The 19,376-nt window shown below is 45.4% G+C and overlaps 1 protein-coding gene across 1 annotated transcript; it reads left to right on the top strand.

Moving 5' to 3' along the window:
- The first annotated feature begins 1,623 nt into the window (after positions 1-1,623).
- On the top strand, positions 1,624-6,805 carry LOC130596228 (retinoblastoma-like protein 2). Its single transcript, XM_057403595.1, is given in 9 exon segments — positions 1,624-1,816; positions 2,324-2,367; positions 2,455-2,598; positions 3,182-3,355; positions 3,530-3,601; positions 3,989-4,106; positions 5,084-5,286; positions 5,730-5,894; positions 6,635-6,805. Coding segments are annotated over 9 exon segments (1,188 nt in total). The 5' UTR covers positions 1,624-1,719.
- The last annotated feature ends 12,571 nt before the right edge of the window (positions 6,806-19,376 follow it).

Genomic DNA, 19,376 nt, shown 5'->3' with positions numbered 1-19,376 from the left:
GCCCTGTAAGCATAGGCCAAGCCCCAGCACGTTGCCGTGATTTGTCCATCTCTGGTATGGCCAGAATGACCACACACCTCATTTAAGTGTTTTACTAATTCTTCTGGATTTTGCAGTTGTTCGGTAGTGAAATTCCAAAATACTGGAGGGGCCCACTGACCTAGATACTTGCCCATACTATCCCACACACCCTGCCACTCATGGCTGTCCAGCCTCTGGGAAAATCTCTCGGTCCTCCTACATCGTCGTTTGACCCCAGACAAGACCCAAACCTGAATCTGCTTAACTCTTGAAATCAGTAGTGGGCAAAACACACTCTGTATGCGTGTTAGCATGGTGATTCCCATCACCATCAGCAAACAAGTCTCAAGAGCATTAAAAGGCCATTTAAAAAATTCAAAACTCTCAAATGTAAATGGTCTGGGGGGACGCACTAGGACTAGGAGGGTAAAGAAGGATGTCTCCTTCACAGGTTGAGCACCTGAGAAGGAGAAAAAGATGTGTAAACCGGCCAAGAAAACCCGGGCATGACGTGCTGTGGTATGGAATACCTCCCCGGCTAGCCCGGGTCAGGCGCCCCGTCTCTGCTTCCTCACAGCTTCCCCTCTTCTCTGGCAGAGCATGAGCCTCACAGAGTCCTTGGTCAGGGTAAACATCACTTAGCAACAACCGACAACATCGGCTTCACCAACGCTGTTCTCAAAACTAGAAGTCAAAACACAGCACTGCACCAGTTAACACAAAGGAAAAAACATGATTGCTACTGCTGAACCCAGGACAATGTGTTATGTAGACACTCAGATACAGACAATCTAATAACAGTATGAATATTGTATGTAATGCCACCTCAGTATTTTGAGAGATCTGCTGGGAACAGTGCTGTGGGTTTTCCATTGACATCAAGAAGAATAAATGAGTTCCGCACTGAAACTGGTGAACTAGGGAAAGGTGAGACTTTTAAAAGTATAACATACTTACACTTCTTAGACCATGGCTTTAATTTTTTTTTGTCATACAGTAAGGAAGTTGCTTTAATGTCAAGGTACAGTTAACTGCAAACACATCTTTACATGGTATTTCTATTGCAACTCACATAGTTAAGTCAGATGTGTGATGCATTCATTAATTTCAGCATGCACAAAATGCTGTTTTCAGGAAGCTATGTATATGAACAGCATGTATGTCTGTATACATATGTATATGTTAATACTTAAGCACACACTACTTAAGTTCTCATTGGTAGCACTTGAACAGTTTGCTTTACTGTTACACCAAAATCAAAGCTCCACTTATATATTTAGTTATATGAAGTCTTAAACTTGTTCTCTGAAAAATAAAATATAATACATTAGCTTAGAAAAACATGAAACAGTATTATTTGAGATGAAGTAATCTCTAAAAGCAATCTTTAAGGCACAAATGTAGACATGAAGAGCTGGGCATGACATGTTTTGGTACTCCTTAGATTTCTCTCATGTATTTTTATAATATGGGATTATACAACAAGAGTTAAATATATATGTGTGTGTGTGTTGTTTCTCAATGCACAGGCCCTTCATCCCCTTCAACCACCCTGTATGACAGATACAGCTCTCCTACAGCCAATCCTACAAGGAGAAGGCTGTTTGCTGATAACAACTCTGACAGCAGCACTCCAGTAAGAGTTTCCCAACAGCCTGTGGTGAATACGGTGCCTGTGCAGAACATGAATCCCAAGTGATGTCAGTAACCCCAGTGCCTGGCCAGACACTGTTTACAGCAGCAACTGCCACCGTAACTACCAAAAATGGGCAAACTGTGACAATACCAGTACAAGGTGAGAGAAAGCTACTGTAGCATTACTGGGGCTTGCTCCCATCAGAGTATTAGGACACAGTAAGGAGGAAGGGAGAACAGTACACCAGTGGAGAAAAAAAGGATTCCTAATGGGGGAAGAATTGTTTGAATAGATGAGCAGAAGTTAGAGACAGAACATGTATACAAGGATGTTCTGACTGCCAACATCTGCCTTATAGAACTGAGTTATTTCAGTCAGCCTGCCTTCCTGAACTGGCACTGGATGGAAGTTACATTAGTATGAAAAACTTGGTTCAATTTCATTATCTTCTAATCTCCTTATGATGAAAAGCCAAAAGTATTTTGATGAAAGTTTCATATATAATGTACTAAATATATAGTTATAAGCAACTAATAAAATTAGTTGCTTATAAAATACTGAATTCTTTAAAAACCCCAAACCAAACAAAACCACAACCAATCAGAAATACCTACCCACCCCACACACAACTTGCTCTTATTTCAGACTCTTTTCCTTAAATTACAGGTATCGCCAATGAAAACGGAGGAATTACTTTCTTCCCAGTCCAGGTAAATGTGGGTACCCAGGCTCAGGCTGTCCCTGGCCCCATTCAGCCCCTCAGTGCCCAGGCGCTCACAGGTACCCTGAACACCCAGGTGACGGGGGCTGTGCTGCAGTTACCCAGCCAGGTCACTGTGCAGCAGATTTCTCCTGGAGAGCAGAGGCAAACCCAGCCCTTTGCCACTGTCATGTCCATCAGGTCGTGGAAGATGGGCTCGCTTTCACTCTTCTTTAGAAAGGTAATTTTCAGTCTGATTTGTGCTTTGCTTAGTATTTTGGCAAGTCTTCAGTGATTTTTAAAATATGTAATTATTATTACTACCAATAGAAGAATATTCCATTTCAAAGTGAATCTATACTTTTTGTCTGTTCATTCACATACCTGGAGAGTAGTTTTCTTTTGCAGGCAACTTCTCACTAGCAAAGGAGTAGGCTCTCAGACCACGAATTGTGAAGTATATTATGTACTCCGCTAGCAGGTACTTGAAGGTGTCTGTTTTCTTTAAGGCTTTGTAAAAGAAAGAAATTCACCTTAGAGATATTTTGGTTTATCCAGTACACAGCAGTTGCTCTAAGCTGTGCAGTGCCCTTCCTGTGCTCAGGACAACTCAAAGTTAAGCTTAATTTAAACAAATGTTTTCTTAGAATCAATACCAGAACTGAGAATATCTGTTTCTTTAAAGGAAAAAAAAAAATTAAAAAGAATTCTTCTTTTGGCTTATCATTTGCACAAGTTTTACAGGGTGTGCAGGTCTGAGCTTCTCTTGAGCTGGGTGAGAAAAGCTGTATTGCTGGGCCCTGAGCAAGTCTCCCTTTCCACAGGTGTACCATTTAGCTAGTGTTCGCCTGAGAGATCTCTGTGTCAAACTCGTATCTGATGAGATGCGGAAAAAGATCTGGACATGTTTTGAGTATTCCTTGGTGCACTGTCCTGAAATCATGATGGATAGACATCTGAATCAGCTCCTGATGTGTGCCATCTACATAATGGCTAAGGTAAGGTGTGAATAAAACAAAAACAAACCAACAAAACACCTCCCTAAGACTTAATGTTCCAAAGATTACAATTCCTCAAAAATCCCAAACCAATCAAACACTACAGACAACCACCCCAAACAAATAAAAAGAACACAGAAAAACTGTTATCCTTTTCTGTCCATCTCCTCTTAGGTGACCAAGGAGGACAGATCATTTCAGAACATTATGCGCTGCTATTGGACACAACCACAAGCCAAGAGTCATGTAAGTACAGATCGTATTCAACAACGTGGTATCTGGTTTATTAAATGCCTTGGGTCTATCTTAGGAATGGATCTCTTTCTGAAGGAACAGTTAGTATTCAATGACTGCAGTCCATGAGCCATTCTCCTCACCAGACAGCAGTTGATCCAAAATCCTGCACTACTGAAAGCTTTTCATGCTAGACTAAACCTAAAATAAAAAAATCACAGCAGCAGTGCCTGTTGGATACACTCCTCTTGGGAGGCTCTATTTTCCCCTGTAAGCAGCAGTTTGATACCACAATGTAGTTTCTGAAAAGCCAATGTATCATGCATATTATTGTTTCCTGAGTACGTAAATGCCTACCTGACCATCCTCCCTTCGCTGTGCTCCTCTTTCTCCCCGCAGGTATATCGGAGTGTCCTGATAAAAGTCAGGAGATGCCGACGACGCTCTGGCAGCAGTGACAGCAGCGGCCAGCAGAACTCACCTACAGAGAGAAGTAAAGAGAGGAACAAGGAAAGAAGTGAGTGATTCCCAATTCCAGGAGTTTGGGTTTAATTCTATTTCCAAAACAGTGTGTGTAAAGTAAGAGTTGGATTTTGTGTCACCCCACCCCAAACAGTTCCTTCTTTGCTGAACCTGGACACAATTGAGAATGTATTGATACCATGTAAGAATTGCTATAACTCCAAAGTTAGTCTTACACCCACTTTGACAGTTTGGAATCCATCACCACATGCGCTTCCCTTCAGAGTTTACCATGGTAGCTGGCCTCAGCTCTTGGAGCTCAATCTGTACACCAAAGAACACGTCTTTGTAGAAAGGAAGGAAACCCGTGGTACCCCATGCTCACAGGTACTCCTTTACTTACCACAGTTGTGTAGCTGTAGCAGTTTCTTTTGCAGCAGCTGGCTGTCTTCAGAGACAGGGACAAACCAAGCACCCACAGCATCTGCTTCAGCCAATCCAACAGCTCTGCAGAGGCTTTCCTTGGCACATTTTCCTTGAGTTAACCTTTATAAAGGAAAGCAAATAAGTGATGCTGTATATTCCTACCACAAGTTTTCAAGATACTATGAGCTGAAAAAGTCTACTGTTCCCAATTTGAAATGGTGACAGTCAGCAACAAGAGCTACTGTTAAAAGTGCAGCATGAATACCTGAAAAGTGGAGGTTTTTCTCTGCTTACTGTGTGATGAAACTGAGCTTATACAGAAGAACCACTTGCGGTTTGTCTGGTAAGATGATAGAAATCAAACATGTTTCTGTACACATCCTCAGCAGCACATTGGTCTGTAATAAGGCTGATACTGCTTCTCTGTAAGATGAGGTGCTAAGGGAACGACATCAGCCTTGCTTGTACTGGCACCAGGTTCAGGCTCACTGTGCTGCAATTTAAGGGTGGGGAAGACAGTGGCTTTATGGGGCTGAACAACAGGTGGAGGTGACTGGAGCAGGTGAAGCAGCTGTGACTCAGCTCAGGAGCTGTTCCTCATTGCAGGGAGCAGAGACTCCAGCCCTGTGATGCGATCCAGCAGCACCCTGCCTGTTCTGCACCCCAGCAGTGCCCCCCCTATCCCAACCCGACTGACCAGGACCAACAGTGACACCAAGGCGGAGGAGTGAGGGGACCTCATACAGTTCTATAACAACATCTATATTGAGCAGATCAAAGAATTTGCCCTGAAATACACCTCAAATGCAGTAAGTAAATTCTGTGCTTTTCATTTGTTACAAGATCTTTTTTTACTGTACCTACAACAGTGAAGTGCTCTTAGCTAACCCCACTGCAAACAAACTCCAGGGTTTATAATTTTATTACAAGTTCACCTCAAGGACACGCTCTGCTGCTAACACCAAGAACTGTCCATACCTACTTGCTGTTTTCTCCTGTATGCAATACACAGTGCTGAGCAATGTCAGCTGCCAGCCTCAGATAGCATTAGGAAAGTAAATTAAAAATAAAAACCTAAAGCACCACTGATCTGGCCAAATAACATGACACAACTTGCATCTGTTCTAAACGTGTATGGTGTGACAGCAGTGAGAAAAACTGAACCAAGTTTAAGGTGACCAGCTCACAGAAGCTGTGCTGTAGGATCAGACACCAACTGCAGTTTGATTTTTCTCTCTCCCTTTCTCTGCAGACCGACTCCCCTCCGCTCTCGCCCTACCCGTTCATGCAGGTGGGCTCCCCTCGCCGTGTGCAGCTGTCCCACAACCACCCTGTGTACATCTCACCACACAAAAATGAGTCTGTGCTCTCTCCTCGAGAGAAAATATTCTACTACTTCAGTAGCAGCACATCTAAGGTGAGACTGAAGGGTCTTAGTTTGCTTTTATAAATCCTTAATTCTACCTTTTTCTTTTTGGTAGTGCCACACACTGTTCTGTTTACATAGTCTAACCTGTGCTTTCTCACCTGATGCTCTTCCAACTGCCAGTTCAGGTATCTAAGAAGTTGTAAAGCAATCAGGTGCCTAAGAGTACTGCGTACTTTGAAATGTTACTCTTTGTACCAAAACAGGTGAAAGACTCAAGGCTGGCAATGGCACCCTTTGCTTTCAGGTGACAGGGGGTTCCTTGGTGTTCAAAGAGAACACCAAGCACAGTCCCACCCTCTTACCTACCTAGTGTGGAAAAAAATCCTCCAGCAAGCTCTTGACTATGAGAGGACTCACCAGGGGAGCATGTAATAGCCTGAATCCCACCATCCCTGGGCAGCAAGAATGAAGAAGAAATCTTCCTTGGGAAGCATTTTCAGTCTTAATAGGAATTGTTTTACCTATGGTCACAACTAGGGTTGGAGGGCCTTTGAGCTCTACGTATGTTGAAAAAACAAACCTACTTGAATGTGAGTGCAGCATGCTCTGGTAATGGAGAGACCAGCATGGTGATTGAGAAGGATGGTCTGTCACAGGAAGCACTTCGTGCAGTGCAGATATCCAGAAACAAAAGTGTATGTAATCCCACTGTAATGCAAATATCAAAAGGTGTCCTTATGTTTAGGGAGTCAAAATAATGAGAAATTAATTCTCCTTCCCCCCTCCAGAGGCTACAGGAAATAAACAGCATGGTTAGAACTGGAGAACCTGCAACAAAGAAGAGAGGCATTCTCTTGGAAGATAGTACTGAAGCACCAGCCAAGCGTATCTGCCAGGAGAATCACACTGCTCTGCTAAGGCGGCTACAAGATATAGCAAATGACAGAGGCTCTCACTGAGAGTGTTACAGCTATTCCAGGTATTCTGTACGTCCTTCCTTCCTTCCTTCCTCCCTCCCTCCCTTCCTTCCTCTGCCTTCCATTACCTACCTTCCTTCCTTCGCCTTCCATTACCTTCTTTCTTTCCTTCCTCCCTTTCTCCATCCCTTCCTTTTCCTTCCTCTGCACTCCATTACCTTTCTTCCTTCCTTCCTTCCTTTCTTTCTATGCCTTCCATTACCTACCTTCCTTCCTTCCTTCCTCTGCCTTCCATTACCTTACTTCTTTCCTTCCTCCCTCCCTCCCTCCCTTCCTTCCTCTGCCTTCCATTACCTATCTTCCTTCCTTCCTTCCTTCACCTTCCATTACCTTCTTTCTTTCCTTCCTCCCTTTCTCCATCCCTTCCTTTTCCTTCCTCTGCATTCCAGTACCTTTCTTCCTTCATTCCTTTCTTTCTGTGCCTTCCATTACCTACCTTCCTTCCTTTCTCTGCTTTCCATTACCTTCCTTCTTTCCTTCCTCCCTTCTTCCATCCTTTCCTTCCTTCCTCCTGCCTTGCTTCCTTCCTTCCTTTCTCTCCCTTCCGTTGCCCTTCTTCTTTCCTTCCTCCCTCCCTTCCTTTTCCTCTCTCCCTCCCTTTTCCTTCCTCCCTTCCCCCCTCCCTTTTCCTCCCTCCCTCCCTTTTCCTTCCTTCCTCCCTCCCTCCCGACCTTTTCCGACCTTCTTTCCTTCTTTTTACTTCCTTATTTTCTTCCTTTCTTCCTTCCATTTCCTTCCTTTCTTCCTTCTTTCCATTTCCTTCCTTCCTCCCTCCCTCTCTTTTCCTTCCATTTCCTTCCTTTTACTTTCTTATTTTCTTCCCTCTTTCTTTTTCCTCCCTCCTTTCCTTCCTTGTCCTTCCTTCCTTTTTCTTCCTTTCCCTTCCTCTTCTTCCTTCCTTTCCTTCCTTCCACTTTGTCCTGGGTTCAGCAGTAGCAGTCATTTTTCTCCTTCTTGGTAGCTGGTGCAGTGCTGTGTTTTGACTTTCAGCTCGGGAACAGAGCTGATAACAAGGATGTTTTGGTTTGGCCAAGGACTTTGTGAGCCTCATGCTCTGCCAGGGAGGAGGGGAAGCCAGGAGGAAGCAGAGACAGGACACCTGACCCAAACTGACCAAAGAGGTATTCCATACCACAGCACGTCATGCCCAGGATGTAACTGGGAGTTAGCCGGAAGGGCTGGGAGACTGCAGGGTTGGAAGAGGTATCGGTCGGAGCTTGGTCGGGCCTGGGGGGCGAGTTATTGGTCAGCTGGTGCTGAGGTGTTGTATTCTCTTCCCTTGTTATTTCCTTTATCATTATTATTACTGGTGGTAGCAGTAGTGATTTGTGTTATACCTTAGTTACTAAACTGTTCTTATCTCACCCCGTGGGAGTTGCATTCTTTTTGATTCTCCTCTCTGTCCCTCCGGGAGCAGGGGGAGGGAAAGAAAGTGGGGGAAGTGAGCGAACGAATTACCTGACTGGGTTTAAACCACGACACACTTCCTTCCTTTTCTTCCTTCCACTTCCTTCCTTCCTTTATTCTTTCTTTTCACTTCCTTCCGTTTCCTTCTCTCTGTGCTTCCTTACTTCCTCTCTTTCTCTCTCCCTCCCTGCTTTCCTTCTTTCCTCTCTTCCTTCTTTCCTCTTTCCCTCCCTTCTTTCCTCCCTCCCTCCCTCTCTCTCTTTACCTAACTGCCTTCCTCCCTCCCTTCCTCCCTCTCTCCATCCCTTCATTCTTTTTATTCTTTTTTTTTCTGCCTTCTTTTTTTCTCTTATAGGTTTATAGTATACTGAAATCTATTGCAGCTTTAATATCATCTTTGTTTTCTTTAATTTTACATGCATAGATAGACATGATTCAGTCAGCTGATCGGAGCTAGCCTAGCTAGAGCCGCAGCCAGCATGCTTCAGCGACCACGAGGGTCAACGGAGATTAGGAAAATCAGAGGGGAGAGCGCAGAGACATCGCGATTCCCGACATCTCCTGATCCCCGAAGCCCCAGCAGCATTGCTAGAGAGAGGCTGACGTGGCGGGGGGGATGTCCCACGGTGACGGTGACCACCCCCCTGCCCCTTGCCTTGAAAGAGCCTCTGAGAGGGCAGCGGCATGTCACTGCCCACCAGGCGCAGGGAGGAACAAGCAGGTCTTGTTGCTGGTGTCCCAGACTGCTGACCAATATGGTCATCTCCAGAAAGAGAGCTTGCAGTAAGAAGACTGCAGCAACTCAGAGACCCCGTCCCAAACTGTGGCTGTTCAGGTCTCTGGATGCAGGAAGTGCCAGAGCCTGTTGCTGCTAGGGGAGAGAGGACAGCATTCCACCTGCGTGAGGTGTGAGCAGGTAGAAGATCTGCTTAGCCTGGTGGCAAAACTTAAGGAGGAGGTTGAGACGCTGAGGACCATCAGGGAGTGTGAAAGGGAGATCGACTGGTGGAGTAACTCCCTGGCGTGCCAGTCGGAATGGTTCCAGGGAGATACCCTCCAGAAGGGGAAGGACCCCCTGCCTTCTCACACAGAGGGGGGTGGCCCAAGACACCCCCTGCCCTGTAGCTGTTGCGCAGAGGTAGGGGGCCAAAAAGGCGACGAGGGTTGGAAGCGAGTTCCAGTTTGGCGTCGTGGGAAACCCTCCCCCCTTCCTGCCCCGCTTCCCCAGGTGTCCCTCCGTAATAGGTTCGAGGCCCTGGATCTTGAAGGAGAGGTAGGTGAGAATGTGGGGCAAGGCCAGCCTACAAGGCCACATAGGAAAAGGCGGTCGACTTTGCACCTCAAGACTGCCTCTGATAAGAAAGAAAGAAGGGTCATTGTAGTAGGGGATTCCCTTCTGAGAGGAACAGAGGGCCTGATATGCAGAGTTGACCCTCATCATAGGGAAGTGTGTAGTCTGCCTGGAGCCCGGATCAGGGATATCACTAGGGCGATCCCCAACCTGGTGCACCCGACAGACTAATACCCGCTGCTGATCTTCCAGACAGGTGGATGGAAGCTGCTTCCCGCAGTCTGAGGGGGATGAAGAAAGACTACAAGGCCTTGGGGCGGATGGTGAAAGAGTCTGGGGCTCAAGTGATCTTCTCCTCACTCCTTCCATCTTCCACTGATGATGTGGGAAGGAATGGGAAGATTCAGTCCATAAACGATTGGCTTCGAGACTGGTGCTACAGGCAGGGCTTTGGATTCTTTGATAACAGCTGGTTTTATAGGGCACCAGTCTGGACAATGACAAGTGGGAAAGGTTTATCTCACAGAGGCAAAAGGATGCTGGGGCATGAATTAGCAGGGCTCATTTGGAGAGCTTTAAACTAGATTCGAAGGGGGATGGGGTTGTAGCTGGGCTTGCCCCAGTGGGGCAGCACTCCAGAACTGATGAAGACTGGGAGGCCTCCTATAATCCTAGGGTGACATCGGTGTGCTCAGCTCGCTCCCTGGAATATCTATACACCAATGCGCACAGCATGGGAAATAAGGAGGAGGAGTTGGAAACCTGTGTTAAGTCAGGAGACTATGATCTGGTGGCAATTACAGAGACGTGGTGGGACAGCTCACATGACTGGAATATAGTCATGGACGGCTATGTCCTTTTCAGGAAAGACAGGCCAGCCAGGAGGGGTGGTGGGGTTGCTCTTTATGTGCGGAAGCAACTACAATGCACTGAGTTCTGTCCAGGGACAGATGACGAGCGAGTTGAGAGTCTGTGGGTGAGAATTAAGGGGCAGGCTGGCAGGGGGGGATACTGTTGTGGGTGTCTGTTACAGACCACCAGATCAGGGTGAGGAAGTTGACGAGGCCTTCTACAGGCAGCTGAGAGCAGCCTCACAGTCACAGGCCGTGGTCATAGTGGGGGATTTTAACTTCCCTGATGTTTGCTGGAAGGACCACTCAGCAACCCAGCCACAGTCCAGGAGGTTCCTCCAGTGTATAGATGATAACTTCCTTCTGCAAATGGTGGAGGAGCCAACCAGGAGAGGAGCGCTGCTGGATCTCATCCTCACTAACAAGGAGGGTCTGGTCGAAGCAGTAAGGGTTGAGGGCTGCCTTGGTTGCTGCGACCACGAGATGGTGGAATTCAGGATCTTGTGTGGTAGGACCAGTAGAATAGCTAGTAGAATTGCAACCCTGGACTTTAGCCGGGCAAACTTTGGCCTTTTCAAGCAATTGCTAGGGGAAATCCCATGGGCAAGGCTGTTTGAAGGCAAAGGGGCCCACGATAGTTGTTTGGCATTCAAGGATTGCTTTTTCCTAGCTCAAGATCGGAGCATCCCGACACGTAGGAAGTCAAGGAAGAGGGCCAGGAGACCTGCGTGGCTAAATAGGGAATTGCTGGGTATGCTCAAGTGGAAGAGGAGAGTTTACAGGTCATGGAAGGAGGGGCTGGCCACTTGGGAGGAATATAGGGCTGCTGCTAGAGGATGTAGGAAGGCAGCTAGGATGACTAAGGCCTCCTTAGAATTAAACCTGGTGAGAAGGGTCAAGGACAGCAAAAAGAGCTTTTTCAAATACATGGCAGATAAAACTAACACCAGAGGCAATGTAGGCCCACTGATGAACGGGATGGGTGCCCTGGTGACAGAAGATACAGAGGTGGCAGAGTTACTGAATGCCTTCTTTGTCTCTGTCTACTCTGCTGCAGGCAGTCCTGAAGAGACCTGTACCCCTGAGACCTTAGATGAAGTCAGGTCAACGGAGCGGTTTGCCTTAGTCGATGAGGAATGGGTTAGAGACCGGTTGAGCAATCTGGACATCCATAAATCCATGGGTCCAGATGGGATGCACCCGCGGGTGCTGAGGGAACTGGCGGAAGTCATTGGTAGACCACTCGCCATCATCTTTACCAAGTCTTGGGAAATGGGAGAGGTGCCTGAGGACTGGAGGAAAGCAAATGTCACTCCAGTCTTCAAAAAGGGCAAGAAGGAGGACCCGGGTAACTATAGACCGGTCAGCCTCACCTCCATCCCTGGGAAAGCGATGGAGCACCTTATCCTTGGTGCCATCTTAAGGCATATCAAGGATAAGAGGGTTATGAGGGGCAGTCAACATGGCTTCACCAGGGGGAAATCATGCTTGACCAATCTCTTAGCCTTTTATGAGGAAATAACACGGTGGATGGATGATGGCAGAGCGGTGGATGTGGTCTCCCTTGACTTCAGCAAAGCATTTGACACAGTCTCCCACAGCATCCTCACAGCTAAATTGAGGAAGTGTGGACTGGATGATCAGGTAGTGAGGTGGACTGTGAACTGGCTGAAGGAGAGAAGCCAGAGAGTTGTAGTCTATGGGGCTGAGTCTAGTTGGAGGCCTGTAACTAGTGGAGCGCCTCAAGGGTCAGTACTGGGACCAGTATTATTTAATATATTCATCAATGATTTAGATGAGGGAATTGAGTGTACTATCAGCAAGTTTGCTGATGACACTAAGCTGGGAGGAGTGGCTGACACGCCAGAAGGCTGTGCTGCCATCCAGCGAGACCTGGACAGGCTGGAGAGTTGGGCAGGGAATAACCTGATGAAATATAACAAGGGAAAGTGTAGAGTCCTGCATCTGGGCAGGAACAACCCCAGGTTCCAGTATAGGTTGAGGAACGACCTGTTAGAGAGCAGTGTAGGGGAGAGGGACCTGGGGGTCCTAGTGGACGACAGGATGACCATGAGCCAACACTGTGCCCTTGTGGCCAAGAAGGCCAATGGCATCCTGGGGTGTATTAGAAGGGGGTGGTTAGTAGGTCGAGAGAGGTCCTCCTTCCCCTCTACTCTGCCCTGGTGAGACCGCATCTGGAATATTGTGTCCAGTTCTGGGCCCCTCAGTTCAAGAAGGACAGGGACCTGCTGGAGAGAGTCCAGCACAGGGCAACTAAGGTGATTAAGGGAGTGGAGCATCTCCCTTATGAATAAAGACTGAGGGAGCTGGGTCTCTATAGTTTAGAGGAGACTGAGGGGTGACCTTATTAGTGTTTAAAAATATATAAAGGGGGAGTGTCACGAGGATGGAGCCAGGCTCTACTCAGTGGCAAACAATGATAGGACAAGGGGTAAAGGGTACAAACTGGAACACAAGAGGTTCCACTTATACTTGAGAAGAAACTTCTTCTCAGTGAGGGTGACAGAACACTGGAACAGGCTGCCCAGGGAGGTTGTGGAGTCTCTTTCCCTGGAGACATTCAAAACCCGCCTGGACACATTCCTGTGTAACATTATGTAGGTGTTCCTGCTCTGGCAGGGGGATTGGACTAGATGATCTTTTGAGGTCCCTTCCAGTCTGTAGCATACTGTGATACTGTGACATGCATGTACCTTTTTATTTTGATTGTCACATTTATGTTTGAATACAGGAAAGTGGGGATGATGCATAGAGTTGACCAATGTACAGGGGGGTTGTACAGGGGGGTTGTACAAGGGGGTTAGAGGAATTTGCTTGCTTAAAGAAAAGTATTGTCTGTTGTAAATGCCTGCTAAGCAGAACAAAGGCACCTGGTCCTATTGATAAGGAAAAGCAGACACTTGGTCCTATTGATAAGCAGCTATTGATAAGGAAATGCAGGCACTTGATCCTATTGATAAGCAGCTATTGATAAGGAAAAGCAGACACCTGAATCTACTGATAAGGGGGAGAAGCAGATGGTTTATGGCTTGGACACCCGACCAAACCCTAAGGCCATATGTAAAGACTGAAAGGTGAAAAGTGCAAGAAGAGGGAGACTCATTTACTTCATCTTGAAGACCCCTACCCACAGGAGGAAGACTCAGTTACTTCATCTTGAGACCCCTGCCCATGACCAGAGGGGGCACTGCGCAGGTGCAGAGGACCTTCTAGCTCATTATAATGCGAAGCGGGGATAGGACATGAATATGTATAGGCGTGTTGTGCAACCTTATGAATATATATAACTTTAGAGAATAAATGTAGAGGGAAACAACACTGAGGTACGCATGACTTTGAGGAATTGTCCCCGTGCGTCTCAGCGCTGAATAAATAGCATACCTACTTTACAACTTTAACGAGTTGTGGAGTCAATCCGCGCATCAGGGACCAATTATTTAGAGAGTATCTTAACTTGCAGAGATGACTGAGTATAGCTCAGTAATGAACACCATTTATTCCTTTGCTTTTCTGAACAGAGACTACTCAGTACTGTGGGTGGTTTAAAAAGAAATAAATGTGAGCCCATGTTTATTGGAAAGTTAAGTCTGTGTGATCAAAACAGATTCAAAACTAAGCTTCTTGAGTTTCAAATCTTGTTGTTCAACATATTCCATCCTAACAGCCCCCTAACAAGGATTTGATTAAATATTTGTGCTTGCTTTTTTTTTCACCAGAAAATTTCTGCAAAAATAGCTAGAGCCAGTAACTTTTTTAGAAAAGCCATTTTTAGTTAATCACTGCCGTGCCTGTTTCAATATATGATTTCTGCAACTTATTCCTTTGCATTTGTGGTTTTCTGGTTTTTATGTTTTTCCCCACATTATGAATTCTTCATTTCTCATGAGAGTCATAAAATTTTGAAAGGTACAGTAGCAGTATGCAACACAGACTTCCTTGCATCCTTTTGCTGATCTTCATGAAACCTGATTTAAGGTACTCATTTTCTGCAGTGATCAGTCAACATAGTGTGATTGCTTGATTAAAATCATGCTATAGTAGTTAGATATTTTGAAGAGGGACTTTTTTTTTTAATTATTTTTGGTTGTTGTTTCACTGAGCTCTGTTAGCAGTAAGTGAATTTTATTCTTTCCTTTTTCTGCTGGTTTGAGCTCATCTCTCTGTCTTTACTTTTCATTTGATTTTCTTAGGTCAGTATGTTGGGCCAAGCACCTAAGGGCTACTTAACTGAGGAAGCTATTTTACTTATAGGATTATTCTACAGCATCTATACAGGACCAGACTGCTGGTATGAGAAAACCTCCACAAAAACTGCTTTTCCAAGTTGTTTTTTTGGTGGGCAGAGCTTGCTTTCTGCAGGGTGCACCAGAGAGAGTGCCTGGAAATTTGCCATTGTTGCATATTCCCTCTGAAAATAGAGCTATTTTTAGTAACACAGGCCACAGTGTCTTTCACCTTCTCTTATTTGCCCTGCTGGTTTTGCCCTTGCCTCCTTGAGGTTAAAGCGGAACTAATTTTAAATTCATCTCCAGCAGCTCCAAAGACTCTTTTAGGGCAAACCATCCATTTCTACTCAATAAAACAGTTCTGTGCTCAAATTCTTAAAATTTGCGTAAAACTCTGTTTTTACTTCTGTCTTGGAAATCTACCCTGTCATGGAGAGCACCTATCAGGAAAAATCACCTTGCTATGTCCATATTACCTTTCCCAGGCAATCTCTCTGGGCTGAAAGCCCATCTCTTCACCTTTCCCTGTGTTCTCCCTAGACAGTGTTGCCTCCAGCTCTTCTTACTTACACTCATATTAGTTTCATAAGCAAAGTGGACACACCACTAGAGCGCAGGCACTGGCCCAGCATCAGAAGAGATATTCTACCAGATGGGTTTGCTGTGTTACCAGAGAAGTCACCAATCACATATCTTTTGTTCAAATTATTCACCTTCTCCTGTGTAAAAGATGTAAGCTGATAGAAAAGCAGAATGTGTAAACTGCCTGCTGGACTTAGCACAGTAATAGGTGATACTTCAGAAATATAATGCTAGTGTTACAGTAGCAAAAGTATAGCAGCCTGAGCTTTTAAACAAATCTTATCAAACTATTTACTGATCTCAGCATAATCAGATTTGGTTTCTCATCAGTACTGTGCTAGATGAATGCACTATACCATCTCCTCCATAGCCCCCTGAAGTACATGCTGCACATACAAAATTCAAGTCAGAGAGTGTCTTCTGCATGTGCATATGGTAGTCCTAAAAGAAATCAGCCTCAAAACCCCAGACTTTTCCTACAGCCATGCATACAAAGTGTCATATGCTAAGAAGCTGTGCCTGTGAGAGGGTAATTTTACAGAAATTACCCATGCCAGTGTCGTGGTTTAAGCCTAGCTGGTAACTCAGAACCATCCAGCTGCTCACTCACTCCTCCCACTTCTTCCCCCCCACTCCAGGAGGGATGGGGAGGAGAATTGAAAGAATGCAAATTCCATGGGTTGAGGTAAGAACAGTCCAGTAACTAAGGTATAATAAAAAAGCACTACTGCTACCACCAATAATAATGATGATAAGGGAAATAACAAGGGGAAAGAATACAATTGCTCACTACCTGCTGACTGATACCCAGCCCGACCCGAGCAGCAATCTCAGCCTTCTGGGGTAACTCCCCCCCAGTTTTTATATTGGGCATGATGTGCTGTGGAATGGAATACTTCTTTGGCTAGTTTGTATCAGGTGTCCTGTCTCTGCTTCCTCCTGGCTTCCCGTGCCCCTCCTTGCTGGCAGAGCATGAGACTAAAAAGTCCTTGATCAGAGTGAACATTAATTAGAAACAACTGAAAACATCAATGTGTTGTCAACACTGCTCTCAAACGAAAGTCGAAACCACAGCACTGCGCCAGCTACTAAGAAGGAGACAAATGACTGAACCCAGGACAGCCAGCCAGCCACCATAACAGGGTTCAACTATAGGTTTCCACTGAACTGATAATCTAAAAGATAGATTTCTCTATAAAAGCACTTGTGTTTGTGTGGCAAAGTTTTGGTAGCAGGGTGAGAAACTGTTAGAGGCTGCTGTGTCTGACAGAACCAATGCCAGCCAGCTCCAAGTTGGACTAGCCACTCTCCAAGGGTGAGCTAATTGGCGATGGTGATATCACCTCTTAAAGAAGGGAAAAAAACTGCTTTGCAGCAGCAGCTGGAATAGAGGAGTGAGAATATGTGAGAGAAACAACTCTGCAGACACCAAGGTCAGTGAAGAAGAAGGGGGAGAATGCGCTCCAGGCACCAGAGCAGAGATTCCCCTACAGCCTGTGGTGAAGACCATGTTAAGGAAGGCTGTCTCCCTGCTGTCCACGGAGGTCCACAGTGGAGCAGGCGAATGCCTGAAGGAGCCTGTGACCCCATGGGAAGACTGCTGGGGGAGGTTCCCTGCAGGACCTGTGGACCCTTGGAGTAAGAGGAGCCCATGTTGGAGCAGGTTTGCTGGCAGGACTTGTGACCTCATGGGAGACCCATGCTGGAGCATTCTGGTCATGAAGGACTGTACTCTGTGGAAGGGACCCACATTCGAGCAGTTTGTGAAGAATTGTAGCCCATGGGAAGGACCCATGCTGGAGCAGGGGAAGTGTGAGAAGTCCTCCCCCTGAGGAGGAAAGAGCTGCAGAAACTGCAGCCCCCAGTCCTTGTCCCCCTGTGCTGCTGGGGTGGAGGTAGAGAATTTGGGAGTAAAGTTAAGCCCAGGAAGAAGGGAGGAGTGGGGTTAAGATGTTTTTAAGATTTAGTTTTATTTCTCATTATCCTACTCTGATTTGATTGGTAATAAATTTAATTTGTTTTCCCCAAGTCAAGTATTTTTTGCCTGTGACAGTAATTGGTGTCCCCATGAGACTTTTGTCATATTTTCTCTCCCCTATCCAGTTGAGTAGGGGGAGTGATAGAGTGGCGGCTTGATAGACACCTGGCTTCCGCTAGGGTCAACCCACCACAGTACTTTTTAGTACTACACCTCGAGCTAGGTGCCTCTAAAGAAGGACCCTGAAAAAAGAAGATACTGAACAATTATACCCTTACAATCTAAGTTCCCCACCCCTCACATGACAGATCAGACTGGAGTCTTCCCATTCTTCATTTGGTCCTTTCATTGTCTCTGGGTGGGCTGTTTCTTTTCTTATCTCTTAAGGTTCCAGCTTCTGCTGACAATTGTAGCTTCCTTATCTTCCAGCTTGAACTGGCTCTGGGGACTTCTTTTACTTAACTAGGTAAAAGTTCAACATATCTATGTGAAAGTTCACAGCTTGAGGCCTAAGGCTTCAGCAAATTTAGCTGCTAAGCAAGTTATGGTAAACAAATAAGTAGTATACCAAATTGGACAACAGTAGAAACCTCTTTCAAAACATGATGCAGCCCTGTGTCAAAGATGCAGGAACTGACAGTAGTAATTTATCTGGTGCTGAAAAACAGGACATGGGATTTGGGTTCTTCCCTCTGTTCCAAAAAACCCTTTTCCATTACCCTTCATATGCTGCAGGGCAGCAGTTCTCAACTCATAACTTATGCAAAACTACAGTACACCAACACAAAACTCCAAAAGAAGATGAGGACATAGACATACAACTATACATGCAATATAAACCAAAAAAGAGCTGGAAGCACAGAGAATGCATATTTTACAATGCGAAAAGTCTTCTTTAGCTTGTAAAAGCACAGTGAAAGCAAGTATTTTCTGGATTTTGTCATTGGTTGTGAGGGCAGAACTCTTCCTGAATAATACCATCTGTGCAAAAGGCATTTGGAGAGATATGGGATTGCCCCAACCCAGGTGTAGGACCTTGCACTTCACACTGTTTAACGTCATGAGGTTGGCATTGGCCCACCTCTCAAGTGTGTCAAGATTCCTCTGGATGGCATCACTTCGCTCCACCACTGACCGGTCTAGTTCAACATCTTTGTCAGTGACATGGACAGTGGGATTGAGTGCACCCTCAGCAAGTTTACTAACAACAAGCTGTGTGGTTCAGTTGATACGCTGGAGGGAAGGAATGCCATCCAGAGGGACCTTGACATGCTTGAGAGGTGGGCTGTTATTTGAACTGTTCAAATCACACTAGCCAGAGGAAAGAAGTGATTTGCAGTACTGTAAATCATGGGATTTTTTTTTCCAGAAATTGCATAGCTTGGGATGGATCTGACCGAAGTCCTCAAGGAAGGCTGCAAGGCCAAGTGGACATTTCTGAACTGCGGGATCAGGATCTGCACCATGCGCTGTTTGTCAGGGGTCTACAGTTTCCCCCAGCTTCTTCTAGGAAATCAGTTGCCAGTTGGGGTTTGATGTTTACAGCAAGCTCATATGTTAAATTCTAGTTTATAAAAGCTGCAGTGGTTTGTTACTTGGCTGTGACTGGCTTCCAGAGCAACTCTTGAGCAGAAGATGACATAGTTCCTGTAGTTTCCAACACTGAAAGTAAAATTTTGAATTTTCATCACCAAACTTCCACCTTTATTCAAGATATTAAATAGATATGATATTTTTGTATATGCATTCCTTTCTGACTTTGAGGAAAACACACTAAAAAATTCAATGAATTTTCTTCTTGCTCAGAAGTAGAACACCAATAGCAGTACATCATACATTAAAAGAGCATTTCATTAAAGATAACATCAGAATATACTGCTACCTATAGATCATTTTGTTACTGTAAAAGTCATTTGGTCGGTCCTAATGCTGAGTTAGCAGTTGGTATATCCTTGCTTCTGTTCTGTTCCAGTCTCTCTCCATGTTGGGCACCACTCTGCTATCTTGAAGGCTGGCATCCTTGGTCTTATTTCTCATAAATGTGCCTGACCAATTATATGTTAGCTACTAGGGGTCTTAAGGACATATATCCAATCATAATGTGCCAAATCATTGTGAGCAAATGTAAGCAACAGTATATAAGGAGTTGATGCTTTGTAATAAATGGCTTTTAGTATGATCATATTGATCTCTGACT

Source organism: Pezoporus wallicus, unplaced genomic scaffold (genome assembly GCF_028554395.1).
Source record: "Pezoporus wallicus isolate ANWC-B61680 ecotype Strahan unplaced genomic scaffold, APGP_CSIRO_Pwel_v1 contig_7903, whole genome shotgun sequence".
NCBI lineage: Eukaryota > Metazoa > Chordata > Aves > Psittaciformes > Psittacidae > Pezoporus > Pezoporus wallicus.
The sequence above is the reverse complement of the archived record's forward strand: the minus strand, read 5'-3'. Positions and strand labels throughout refer to the sequence as shown.